The 13,864-nt window shown below is 43.8% G+C and overlaps 1 protein-coding gene across 1 annotated transcript in view; it reads left to right on the forward strand.

Moving 5' to 3' along the window:
* Positions 1 to 13,864, forward strand: part of SLC7A3 (solute carrier family 7 member 3) — a 47,459-nt gene that overhangs the window by 20,748 nt on the left and 12,847 nt on the right. Inside the window, exons 5-9 of the mRNA XM_030209659.1 lie at positions 4,455 to 4,677; positions 8,621 to 8,760; positions 9,101 to 9,203; positions 9,301 to 9,518; positions 12,844 to 13,004. Of these exons, the coding sequence (XP_030065519.1) occupies positions 4,455 to 4,677; positions 8,621 to 8,760; positions 9,101 to 9,203; positions 9,301 to 9,518; positions 12,844 to 13,004 (845 nt within the window). The remainder of the gene's footprint in view (positions 1 to 4,454; positions 4,678 to 8,620; positions 8,761 to 9,100; positions 9,204 to 9,300; positions 9,519 to 12,843; positions 13,005 to 13,864) is intronic.

Here is a 13,864-nt window from a genome sequence, read left to right on the forward strand (position 1 = left end):
TTAGACCCTGACATATATTTAGAGAATATCAACAAGACAAAGATCTCAGAACAACAGAAAAGGGCGCTAAATACACCGATTGAGACTGAGGAGGTCCTTAAAGAAATTAAAGCTAGTGCTTTACATAAAGCTGCGGGGCCAGATGGATATAGGGCTGAATTCTATAAAATATTAATGCAGGACATAGGAGGTCCCTTAACTAAAGCCTTTAATAGATCAGTTGAATTAGGGGAACTTCCACAGTCTTTGCGACTTGCGGATATAGTGGTATTTCCAAAACCTGAGAGGGATCCAACTATACCAGACTCATACAGACCAATTTCACTGATTAGTTATGAAGCTAAGCTGCTAGCAAAAATACTGGCCTCGAGATTGGCAAAAGTGCTTCCCAGCATAGTTGCAACTCCTCAGGTGGGATTTATACAAGGGAGACAGAGTGGGAAAAATATTAGACTGATATTGGCATCAATGGAGAATGTGTGCAGAGGGGGTAGAGATTCCCTATTGATTAGCTTCGACGCCGAAAAGGCGTTTGATCGAGTAGAGTGGGAGTTCCTGTTCGCTTCATTAAGAGCGTACGGATTTGAAGGCTTCTTTACACAAGCAATCTCTATATTATATAAGAACCCTATGGCGAGAGTGCTGGTTAATGGAGCGTACTCTCGAAATTTTGTAATTAATAGAGGTACCAGACAAGGATGCCCTCTGTCCCCTTTACTGTTTGCTATTACGCTAGACCCGTTGGTCAGGGAAATCATAGATAACCCTGAGATTGAAGGTATAAATCTGGGAACCAGAGAATTTAAGATCTCGGCGTTTGCCGATGACATTTTGGTTCATCTAACTAGACCGGAGAGCTCGCTACCGGTATTGATGGAGATTTTTGAAGAATATGGGGCCTTTTCGGGATTTAAATTGAATTTCCAAAAGTCAGAGGGATTGCCCACAACTAATCAGGTAAGGGAGAAATGGAAGGGTAGGTTCCCACTGAGATGGGCGAACAAGGAATTTAAATACCTAGGCATAACTCTAACAAGTGATCCGAGTAGATTATATAGACAGAATATTGATAAGTTATTGCAATATACGCGCCACAAACTAGCAATATGGGAGGGACTACCCTTAACTTTAAGTGGGCGAGTGGGTTTATTTACGATGATACTTTTTCCAAAATGGCTCTATGTATTGAGACAGTTGCCACTAGTTTTACAGACTAAAGATATAAAGAAGATTCGAGGCATGTTGACTAGGTTCTGTTGGAGTGGGAAAAAGGCTAAAGTTAAATTGGAATATCTCTATGGGAAAAGAACAGAGGGAGGCCTGGGGTTGCCTGATATTAAACAATATAATTGGGCCTGTTTAGCTAGACACTTAGCAGATTGGATTATGGAAACAGAAGAGCATACGGCATGGAATATTGAGTGTGCATTGTTTAGACCATATCATCCCTATTATATGATGCACGTTGAGAGTAAAATGTTACCAAAGGAATGGAAACATCATATTTTATTGCACCCAATGAGATGTATATGGCAGTACATATTGAGGAGATTAAATAAGAACCCACGATGTACGGACCTCCTCCCACTAGTAGGAAATGGAGCATTCGAACCAGGGAATGCTTACCCGAAATTTATTAAGTGGGCACAGGAGGGAGTGGTATTAGTGGCAGATGTTATGCAAGATACGGGAAAGATTATATCAAGAGAGGCTTTAGAGGACTTGGTGGGAGTAGAGAACGTGACATGGTATGCTTACTGCCAGATCCACAGCTATATTGAGAAATTACTTAGAGAAAAATGTGATAGAGGAATGTATGAGTTGCTGGTGAATTTGTTTTTGCCTCAGGGAAGAGAACAGACTACGGTGTCCACACTGTATAAACAGCTAAGCTTGATTGCCAAGCATCGTAGTTATGAAGCAGTGGCAAGACGATGGTCTGAGGATTTAAAGGTAGAGATCAGCAGTGGAGATATAGTCCAATCACTAAAGGAGATAGTACATAAAGTGGCTAGTGCCAGATATAGGGAGATACAATTTAGAATCATTATGAGAGCGTATTTTTCTCCCATACAGGCTTATTACGCAGGTAGATTGCAAGAAACACATTGCAGTAAATGTAATTTTCAGAGAGCAACACTGTATCACATGTTCTGGGGATGTCTGGTTATACAAAATTTTGGGGTCCAGTGCTGGAATATTGTGAGGCCTTGCTGCACAGGAAGCTTCGGCTAGAGACTAAAACTGTTGTGCTTGGACTAAGGGGACGAGGGTCAATAATGCGACATACAGAAAGTCTATTTATCTATAAGGTACTAATTGTTGGGAAGCAATGTATATTACAACATTGGACACAAGATATAGGACCATCCTTCTGGCAATGGAGGAGCTCGCTTCACTCCCTGGTGCGAATGGAAGCACGTGCTATGTCCAGTAGCCCTAGAAGTAGACAACGGTTTTGGGAAGTCTGGGAACCATATGTACAGGCTCTATCAAGCAGAGCTCGTAGCTTATTGGTGAACACACTCACGGGAAAGGAAGGGAAGGAAAGTTAATGATATATATGTTTATTGATTAATGGTGATATGAGAATTATACGGTTCAGGTATAGGGGGGGAAGGGAGGTGGGGGGAAGGGGAAGGGTACCTTTAAAACTTTTGATGACACTTTAGTTATGATTATGTTAAGAAACAAAACAGACAAAGACTTGGCTTAAGTAAATGTTTATTGACTATGTTTGTTGTTGACTGTGACATCAATAAAACAGTTTAAATATAAAAAATAATAAATAGAAATAAAACTAAAGAAAGGGAAATAGGGTGGTGCCTTTTTTATTTGACTTCCTTTTCTTTATCACACATGGTGAAATTTGTTCTTAATTGCTAATTTCCTGTTCTTGAGTTCTCAGACATACCAAGTTTGCATGTGACACACACATAGGGCCCCCAATTCCAGCTCACATGCCAAAGCCGCCTCCTTTCATGCATTGAGAGGAGACGAATTTGGCAGGCGCCCTTTCCTCCACCGCCACCCGGTTCCAGGATTTGTCCTCAACGCCCCCCCCCCCCCCCCCCAGTTCCTGTAACTTTTTCTCCTTCTTGCCACCAGACCAGTTAGCGGCACTGCTTCCATGGAATCAGCCTGCCTTGGTGCTTTTTGGGCCTCCTCTATGATGCATCCCACCCTCACTGATGCAACTTCCTATTTTCACGAGGGTGGGTCGTGTTACAGGAAGGCCTGAAGCCCTAAGGCAGGCTGATCCAGTGGAAGCAGTGCTGTTACTAGCAACAAGGGGGGAAAAAGTGACAGGGACTGTGGGGAAGGGAAAGGGTGGAAGGAGAAGGGGATAGATGCTGGAATTGGGAAGGAGGAGAAGAAAGGGGAGGGACGCGGAACTGGGATGGGGGAGGAAGGGAAGGAAAGGAAATGGGATAAATGCTGGAACTGGGAGCTTGAAGGAAAGGGGACAAATGCTGGACCAGGAGTGGGTGGAAGGAGAAGGGGGACAGACACTGGAACCAGTAAGGGGGGAGAGAAAGGGGGAGGGACGCTGGAATTGGGAAGGGGGGGAGGAAGAGAAGGAAAAGAAATGGGACAGATGTTGGAACCGGAAGGGGCAAGGAAAGGGAACAGACATTGAACCTACAACATAGAGAGGGAAAGAGAGATGCTGGACCCAGGGATAGAAAGATGAAGGAGGTGCTATTTTACAGGAGGGAAGAGGGGAGGGAGAGACAAACAGGAAGAAGTGCTGGATCAAGGAGATGGAAGGAGAGGAAGAAGGATAGGTGCTGGCCCAGTGGGGGGGGGGGGGAGTAAAAGGGAGGTGGAGAGAGAGTGAGACTGGAAGAGAGAAAGAGAGGGGAGAAAGCCACTGGACTCAAGAGGGAGATATATTGGGGGGGGGGGGAGAGGAAGAGAGAAGGTAAAGGAGAGAGATATTGGCCCCAGAGTAGGGGGTAGGGTGTGGGAGGAAGGGAAATGAGAGAGGAGGGACAGGAAGACAGAGAAGAGATGTTGGCCATGGAGGGAGCATAGGGATAGGAACACAAGAGCAAAGCTGGACAGAGAGAAATAGAGACACACAGGGAAAATATTGGACACTGGAGGGGATGCTGATCACAGAGGAAGGGATATAGACTGCAGGACAGGTCAAGATAAGGATGCAGAGGAGAGATGCTGCACTTGGTGAGGGTGAGGTACTGACCAGAAGGCACACAGGCAGTAGGCGCAGACCCACTGGGTAGGTATATGGTCAATGAGTATGAGGCAGCTTTGTTGGGGCTCCTGCTTGGCAGGTGTGCAGTCAGTAAATGGGAGGGACATGCCTATGGGTATTTGCATAAAGGAACATGTGGGATGAGAGGGAAAAACAATATAAGCCCAACCATCCTGGGTAAGGAGAATAATCTGCTTTGAAGGTCTTGTCTCTAATTTTATCTTCTTTTAACTAGGAGAGGAAGCAAAGAACCCACAACGTTCCATTCCAGTTGGCATCATTGTATCCCTCTCAATTTGTTTTGTGGCATATTTTGGGGTATCAGCTGCGCTCACCCTAATGATACCTTATTACCTCCTGAACAAAGAGAGCCCTCTTCCTGATGCCTTCAAATATGTGGGTTGGGAGCCAGCCCGTTATGTGGTAGCAGTTGGTTCTCTCTGTGCCCTCTCCACCAGGTGAGACATGACACTTTGTCAGAGACTTCTGTTGTGCAGTTTTCACAGTCGCAGATCAGAAAATAATCAGGAGTAAATGGAACTTTTTTTCCAGTCTGAGTATTTATCAGTAAGTTAGTGATTGCAATAGCAGTCCTGCTCTCCAGCCTCGGGACCAACACCAACAAAGAGATCAAATCTTAGGGGGGTCTTTTTACTAAAGATTAGTTTGAGTTATCTGCAGCAGAGCCCATAGGAATAAAATGGGACCTGCTGCAGACAATTCGAGCTAATCTTTAGTTAAAGGTTATCTAGGATGATTTAGGGTCTTGTGCTTGAAAATCAACAAAAATTAGAATGACACTCTGTTCCAGAAGTTTTGCTTATTTTGTGTTATAAGCCCTGGGGCTAATTCAGCGGACCAACATTCAGTTAAAGATATTTAGATATGATTAGATGGATATTCCCTCTTCATCCTGACCAGTTTCAGTCCAGACGCTGGGGTTATGCTTCCATCCTAGCATATGGAGGCAAGGAACAAACTATCACCTTATGTAAGGTGCCTGTGAAGCCACCAGCCTCCAGTATTCTGTACCTCCAGAAGATGGCTACTGGTTAGCCCAAAGAGGAATCTGAGCCATGGTCCCTTGAGGATGCTCTTCTTTTCATAGGTAGATGGATTAGGATCTTCCATGTGGCCGAAAACCGAGGACGACCATCTCTAAGGTCGACCTAAATGTTGAGATTTGGGTGTCCCTGACCGTATTATCGAAACAAAAGATGGAAGCCCCATCTTGTTTCGATAATATGGGTTTCCCCACCCCTTCGCGGGGCCGCCCTGCGAGGACGCCCTCATGAAAACTTGGGTGCCCCGTTCGATTATGCCCCTCCACGTGGTAAAAGCAAGCAGTAAGCTTAGTGGGTTTGGATAGCTTCCTAAAAGAAAAGTCCATAAGCCATTATTAAGATGGACTTTGGGAAAATCCACTGCTTATATCTAGGATAAGCAGCATAAAATGTATTGTACTGTTTTGGGATCTTGTCAGGTACTTGTAACCTGAATTGACCACTGTTGGAAACAGGATGCTGGGCTTGATGGACCTTCGGGCTGTCCCAGTATGGCAATACTTATGTTTTTAAGTGAAGTGATTCAACCCAGGAACGGTGGTCTTCTCAACATCATCCCAAGAGCAAACCGTAAATTCATTCATGAAATCACAAATAACCCTAGATTATAACCTAATTTTCTGCAGACCTTTTTTTTTTCATTTCAGCTGATTTGAGGGTTCCTACATCAATTTTCACGGAAAAACTGAATGAAAGGATAGCTAGGAAGAAACCACTACTCTTTAAAATCGTTATTGTCCACCTCAGGTTCAACAAATAGAATCTGGATGACTGATGAGCAAAAAAGAGCCCCCGATCCCCCTACCACCCTCCCTTAAAATGCCCATTATTTCCTTCCCACCCTCCTCCAAGGCCTCGGCAATAAGAATCCCCTCCCCCCCCCCCCCCCCCCGGAATGTCATAACCTCTCACAGCAGCTCGCGGTACCTCAAGAGGTTGCGGCAGCCATTTTGGATAGGCACAACAGATGTGGCCCAGCACTGAATATCGGGGGATTATACAGTCGGCAACGATCTGCTTTTAAAAAAATGCTGACTGCCGCTAACTGAATATTGGGGGGAACAAGATTTTGTGTTATGGATTGGCCAAGCCAAAATCCTGACCCAAAACCCTATAGATATGAGGCAATGCCTAACATGAGCTGTTCATGTCAGGAAGCCTTGAAATTTCAGAGCTGTATGGAAGTACAGGCCAGAATTACTCAAGGGAAACACGAGAGACTAATCAGGAAACATTTATAGAAGTTATTGCTGCTTAGTGAGTTTCACATAAGAGTACTTGTTGAATGTTTTTGTTGAATAATGAAAATATATCCTCTGAGTCTGACATTTATTCAATGGGGTTATCTTTCTTGATTATCAACGTCCGTAAGTTAGTATCCAAGCATATTTTGAGTGTAAATTGTCCTAAGATACAAACCATCTAAGGGAGTTCACAGACTTTTTTCTGAGCACTGGATCTTCGGCCATTTAACAATTTAACAATCTTCCGAAAACTATTGAAAACCAACCTGTTCAAGAAGGCATACCACAATGACCAATCCTAAATAAAAGATAACTAGACGTTACATGAACTAGACAAAAACAAACTCTTTACATTAGATTGATAACCTTCGCTGCCACTAAAGAAAGTTACACAATACACACTACCACTTTATCTCTCATGCCGAATTGAACTTTCTTTCTCATGCCGGAATTGAACTTTCTATATTTGATTATCTAACTTATTTTATAATTCATTCTATCATTCAGGGACTTCAAGGCAATACCACTTTGTATTTTACTGTACCATTTATGCGCCTTAATGCAATACCATTTGTAATTCTCTTCCCGGAAATGGCGATCGCCATTACGGCATAATGTAAGCCACATTGAGCCTGCAAATTGGTGGGAAAATGTGGGGTACAAATGCAACAAATAAATTTATTGATCATAAGTACATAAGTACATAAGTACATACTGTAAGTAGTGCCATACTGGGAAAGACCAAAGGTCCATCTAGCCCAGCGTCCTGTCACCGACAGTGGCCAATCCAGGTCAAGGGCACCTGACACGCTCCCTAAACGTAAAAACATTCCAGACAAGTTATACCTAAAAATGCGGAATTTTTCCAAGTCCATTTAATAGCGGTCTATGGACTTGTCCTTTAGGAATCTATCTAACCCCTTTTTAAACTCCGTCAAGCTAACCGCCCGTACCACGTTCTCCGGCAACGAATTCCAGAGTCTAATTACACGTTGAAAGCTTTGGTATGGATTGCTAAATGTTCAGCTGTGTTTTCTTCTAGATGTAGAATAACATAATGCAAGAGAGGGAACGAAGTACAAACTAAAGTCCAAACAAAAAAAACAGCAACACGGGCCTTTAAAAATGGAACACAGTTCTTTAATGAATGAGCCTTGTCAAGGCTCATTCATTAAAGAACTGTGTTCCATTTTTAAAGGCCCGTGGTGCTGTTTTTTTTTTGTTTGGAATAACATAATGCAGTCATTACTTTAAATGTCTGCATGCTCAAAGCATAGTCTTCTAACCCTGAAGCCAAAGGGTGAACTGTATGAATGTTCTGCTCCTTTTTATGAGGAGGGAGGGGGAGATTATCAGATTTCTCAGTATCATTTAGACCCCCAATTAGATTTAAAACAAAGTGAGAAAATATCTTTTTCATGCAGTGAATAATAAGACATCTTGCATAGATGGCTTTAAAAGGGGTTTGGACAAATTCTTAGAGGGAAAAGTCTATCAGCCATTACTAACCAAGCAGGCCTTGGAAGGCTGCTGCTCAGGTCTGAGATGGAGCTGCAAGGAATAGATCTGTTCTTTGGGATCTCCCAGCATGTAAGTTCCCTTGATTAAAAGTACCGGTAGATTTTGTTTCAGTCTAGCTAGTTTGAAAATTACTCACTCAATCAGTGTGAAACATTTCTCCGTAGTCCGTATCATTTTTAAGCCATTTGTTTCTGCCTTTGAGCAATATTTTCAGCTGTTAAGAGAGTTGACATTGTTTTTAAGAAGTCATCATGCCTAACAAAATAACCTCTTTAACAAGGAAGCATGACTGTTGCAGTGTTTTAGCAATACTTTTGAAGCTGTCTCCCTCATTCTTCACCTTGGAACCTGTCACTTATTTATTCCCTGGAGCCATTACAACCACCTCCTTCACCTATCCATCTGTTTAGCTTCTGCCAAGGCTTGTAGACCAGGAAGGAAGTAATACGTCACCTGAATGGTCATCTTTGTGCTGAGTGTGGGTGTTTCTGTGCAAGGGCCTGTCTGTTTCACATGTTGTTCAAAGACCTTTGTGTAATTCATCTGCCTCCTCTCTCTGTCTGTCTTTTTAGTTTACTGGGCTCCATGTTCCCTATGCCTCGTGTGATTTATGCTATGGCTGAAGATGGACTTCTTTTCAGATTTCTTTCCAAAGTGAACCTGAAGACAAAAACGCCCTTGGTTGCTACCATTGTGTCCGGCATTATAGCTGGTGAGATCAGGACACCCAATCTCCAGAAACCCCATACTATCTTGAGCTGCTCCTGGTACCTCTCACTCTTCTCCCGCCCTCATATATTTTCCCACAGTACTTCATGGATTCCCCTTTCTTTTTCATAGAAATGGTTGGTCAAATAGGAAAAAGGCACATTTTAAATATATGCAAACTGTCTTCAGCTTTGCTCCTCCTAACCTTCCTTTGTATACTGAATTTCCACTCCTTCCCCTAAAGGATACTCATACATACTGTCATTGTTCCTTGACCCTTCCCACACATATGTGCTACATGTACAGTAACACAGACATACTTATGGATCTTTGGTCTGTTTTAGCTCTGATGGCGTTCTTGTTTCAACTGAAACATCTGGTAGATCTTATGTCCATTGGAACTCTCTTGGCGTATTCTCTGGTGGCCGTGTGTGTGCTAATTCTCAGGTAAGTGCTGTCCTTTCCCTTCTATTTTTTTGATTCTGGAGGAGAGAAAGGAGGCAGGGCATGCTTACTTTGCCACCTCATTTCCCCTTTGCTGCAGGTACCAACCAGGCCAGTTGAGCTCTTCCTGTAAGGGTACAGAAATGGCAGAGATGAATAGAGCCGAGGAAAAGTTGGCCATGAACCCTGCTGACTACCTGGCAGCATCAGACTCCAAGAGCAGTGAGACTTTCTCTCTAAAAAGCTGCTTCCACCCCCATAGTAGCCACCCCAGTCCATTATCAGGACGTATCGTTTACTGTTGTGTCACCATCATTGGTAAGTGTATGCTTAGAAGTTCATATATTGCATGAGATTTGTTACTGCTCTTCAGTTGTTTATACCCAGGATCACTGTGCCTACAAAATTGGAAACCTATGAGGACTTCAACCACACAGAATCTCTGGAAAAAGGAAACCCCAAACCAATCTCTCTTAACTATAAAAACAGTTCACAACATACACAAAGTCACAAACATTAATATAACATGATAACTTCTTTTCTTTTTCTCTTCATGTGTTATAAAACTGAAACTAAAAACATAGTACCAAAGAAAAAAGTTAGCAGGACCCTAGGCTAGGGAGTAGCTTTTTGTCAACGAGCAGGATGAAATTAACCACCCTGATAGATGCGTCATTTGGTGGTGCCCACACGGCCTAGTTGTCTTAGAGCTCAGAAACAGCTGAGATTCTTCTGAGCATGCACAGGACTTGCCTTACAGTCACTATCTTATATCTGTATCCAAGCTAATGCATGGATTTTGATCCTGGGGAACTGAGTTTGATTCCCACTGTAACTCCTTGTGACTCTGGGCAAGTCACTTAACCCTCCATTGCCCCTGGTACAAAATAAGTACCTGAATATACGTAAACCGCTTTGAATGTAGTTGCAAAAACCTCAGAAAGACGGTATATCAAGTCCCATTTCCCTTTCCCCCTTTCCCTTATGACATCACAATATCAGAAGTGAGCCAAGTATCAGGCAATCAAGCCATTGTGACATCACTGATGAGGTTGGCTCTTATTGGTGGAATGAGTGGAGGAGTAGCCTAGTGGTTAGTGCAGTGGACTTTGATCCTGGGGAACTGAGTTTGATTCCCACTGTAACTCCTTGTGACTCTGGCCAAGTTACTTAACCCTCCATTGCCCCAGGTACATAATAAGTACCTGAATATATGTAAAACCGCTTTGAATGTAGTTGCAAAAACCTCAGAAAGGCAGTATATCAAGTCCCATTTCCCTTCCCCCCCTTTCCCCCTTCCTCTTGCTGTTTCACTGTTTACAAACAGCTTCTGAGGTTTTTCTTTCCACCCCCCCGCCTGCCCGCCCACCCGCCGCCGCCGCATTTCCTCTCCACCCGCCGCCGCATTTCTTCTCCACCCGCTCCCCCCCCCCGACAGCCCCCTGCACATGGTCAGTTCTGGTCATTTTTACTGACCTGAAGCGCTGTGGGTGGGAAGTGGCAGGGCGGCGGAGGGGGGGGGGTGGTGAGGCGGCGATGGGGCGGTGGACTCAAATGTGCCCCCCCACTTTGGGCTCTGGCCCCCTCCCACCTCGAGGTCTGGCTGCACCCCTGCCTAGGGGTGCCATGACTCATGATGTTTGGGAACCACAGCACTAATTTGTCTGTGGGTTTATTATTCAGGAGAGACCCCAGTGCTCTATGTACTTTCTCTGTCTCTGGGATAATCTGATTTGCCTCTCTGTCCAACAATTGGTCACACAGAGTTCGCAACTTAAGGAATACCTTGGAACCAGAGATTTTTCCTCCGGCCCCAATTTTCCAAGTCATCCAGTTTGTCCAACTGCGTAGAGAGAGCATCATTTCGCTCACACAGAGTTGTTATAGAGTTAGACTGCTCTTCAGCACATTCTTCTAGGTCTTCCACACAACCATCTATCTCCTTATATCACTATGGAGCCTGTCATCATTCTTCATTACACTAATGTCCTTTCTAAGTTCTGCCAAATAGTGCTTAAAGCTGCAGTCTTGACCAGGGTGTATACCGGAATCAACACCTTCTCTAGTTGATCAAGTAGATTCTGAGTCGGGGAAGCATGGTGCGAGGTGGCCCTGCTCGTAGGTCATGTCACCTTCCCGCTTTCCTTTGGATGTGACGATTTAGCCTTTTGAGACATTCTTCAACAATCACTAATAAAAGATGCTTGTCTTGAAGGTGGTAAGAGTGCAAATATCACCAATGTTAGATTTTAATGAGGGTTACAGGAGCTTCACTTTCAACCCTCCGTTCAGGGCTGTGAGGCCACTTCCTCTTGCCACAGAATGCTTTCAGTCGCAAAGCCTTTGTTGTGAATTCCTTACCACACAAATTAATCATAACCTCAACCCCTACATATATGCAGATGATTTCACGATTTACATCCCGTTCAAACATGATTTAAAGGAAATCACAAACGAGATCAATCAAAGCCTCCAAATCATGCACTCCTGGGCTGATACATTTCAGCTAAAACTCAACGCAGAAAAAACACAATGCCTTATACTCATCTCACAACATAACACAAGTAACTTCACCACCATATCCACACCAAACCTATCTCTTCCAGTCTCAAACAATCTGAAAATTCTGGGAGTGACCATAGACCGAAACCTCACGCTCGATACCCACGTGAAGAATACAACAAAGATGTTCCACTCCATGTGGAAACTAAAATGAGTAAAACCTTTCTTCCCAAGATCCATCTTCTGTACCCTGGTACAGTCAATGGTGCTAAGTCATTTGGACTACTGCAATGCACTATTCGCTGGCTGCAAAGAACAGGCTATCAAGAAACTTCAAACAGCCCAGAATACTGCAGCCAGACTCATATTTGGAAAAACAAAATATGAAAGTGTGAAACCCCTACGAAAAAAAACTTCCCTGGCTCCCACTGAAAGAGCGTATCGCATTCAAGATCTGCACGATTGTTCACAAAATCATCCACGGAGATGCCCCGAGCTACATGCTAGACCTCGTGGACCTGCCTCCCAGAAATGCTAAAAGGTCAGCCCGGCAAATTCCTTAATCTACATTTCCACAACTGCAAAGGACTAAAATACAAGCTAACACATGCGACCAGCTTCTCCTACATGAGCACGCAGCTATGGAATGCACTACCAACTGACTTGAAAACAATCAACGACATAACTAACTTTCGTAAATCTCTGAAAACCGATTTCTTCAACAAGGCCTACAGCGGGAACCCATAGCTTAATTATAACACTTCACCACTTCACCCTATTCCGATACCTATCTTTCTACAACTCTACTTAGGCCTTTCCTTTCCTCATCCATGATCTTGTAACACCAACTGTATCTATCTCCTGGAATGGCGATGTGCAATAAAGTCATAAGGTATATTTTCTTAGACAGGTTTTTGTTGATGGTGTTTGATTAACAACGCTGAATTTTATGCATCAGTTTTAAAGCAAATGTTTTTAGGCTCATTCTAATTTCTTTGTTTGACAAAGTGATACTTTTATGAGTGAATTCTTGTGAACTACTTAGGCTCTCAGATAAAGTGGTATATAAACTTGTAATGAAATAAATCCAGTAGTCAATGAAGCATGGCATAAGCTGATGCATCTTTTGCTTGCCTTTCAGTCATTACCTTCACCATTCTTTGTGCAATCTTGGCAAAGGGCTTATTGCTGTTGGAGACAAGTGTGGGTTGGATGATTATCTGCATAGTCCTGATTGTTTCTGCAGTTGCCACACTCATCATCTGGAGACAGCCAGAAAGTGATTGCCAACTTTCATTTAAAGTAAGCCCTATCTACTGAGCCTATGTGGTCTTGACCATGTCAGATGGGTTGATGAGAGCAGTGGTGTAGTCACGGTGGGGGGGGGGGGGCTTGGATGTCTGGGCCCCCTCCACTTTTATCTCAGACCCCATCCAGAACTGCAGCATCCCTTTACCTTTGCTGGCAAAGATGCTAAAGCCCCAACAGCCAAATAAATACAGCGCTGCCGCTCCCCTCCCCCTCATGCTGCTTCCTTAAGGCAAACAGCGGCATACCTTCAGCCCCCAACGTCGATACACAAGATGTCTCGTTTTGGCAGCTGAAGGCACAGGCTGACTTAAGAAAGCAACGTGAGGAGGAGGGGAGCAGCAACACTGCATTTATTTAGCTGGCAAGACCTCAGCGTCCTCGCAAGCAAAGGTAAGTTTGGCGCATATGGTGGGGGACAAAGAGGAGGAAGCAATGCATTGCCCTGCCTAGTCTACCCCTGGATGCCCCCAAAATTGGAGGGCTAGCTATGCCCCTGAGAGTTGGAGGCTTCAGCACTGCTCAATAAAGGCCATTGTTATAGTACCATGGTCATCACTTTTTGGGGGAAAATAGCTCATCCAAGTGCGGGGAAAGGATTTATTTAAAAATACTTAAATTTATCCTCTAGAGATTTCTGCAAGTTGAAAAATTATTTTCTCTGAGGACAAGCAAATCATATTCTCATATGTGGGTGATGTTATTCACGTCACCCAGCGCGGAACACTTTAAAAGCATAATACAACTTTAAAGACATGCGACAGCATTCTTACCTCGCATGTGCGAGTGCCTTCCCACCCGCCATGAGAGCGTGGGACCAGCAGTCTTCTTCCATCTGCTGTGAGGAGAAGATG

Source organism: Microcaecilia unicolor, chromosome 7, assembly GCF_901765095.1.
Source record: "Microcaecilia unicolor chromosome 7, aMicUni1.1, whole genome shotgun sequence".
Lineage (NCBI taxonomy): Eukaryota > Metazoa > Chordata > Amphibia > Gymnophiona > Siphonopidae > Microcaecilia > Microcaecilia unicolor.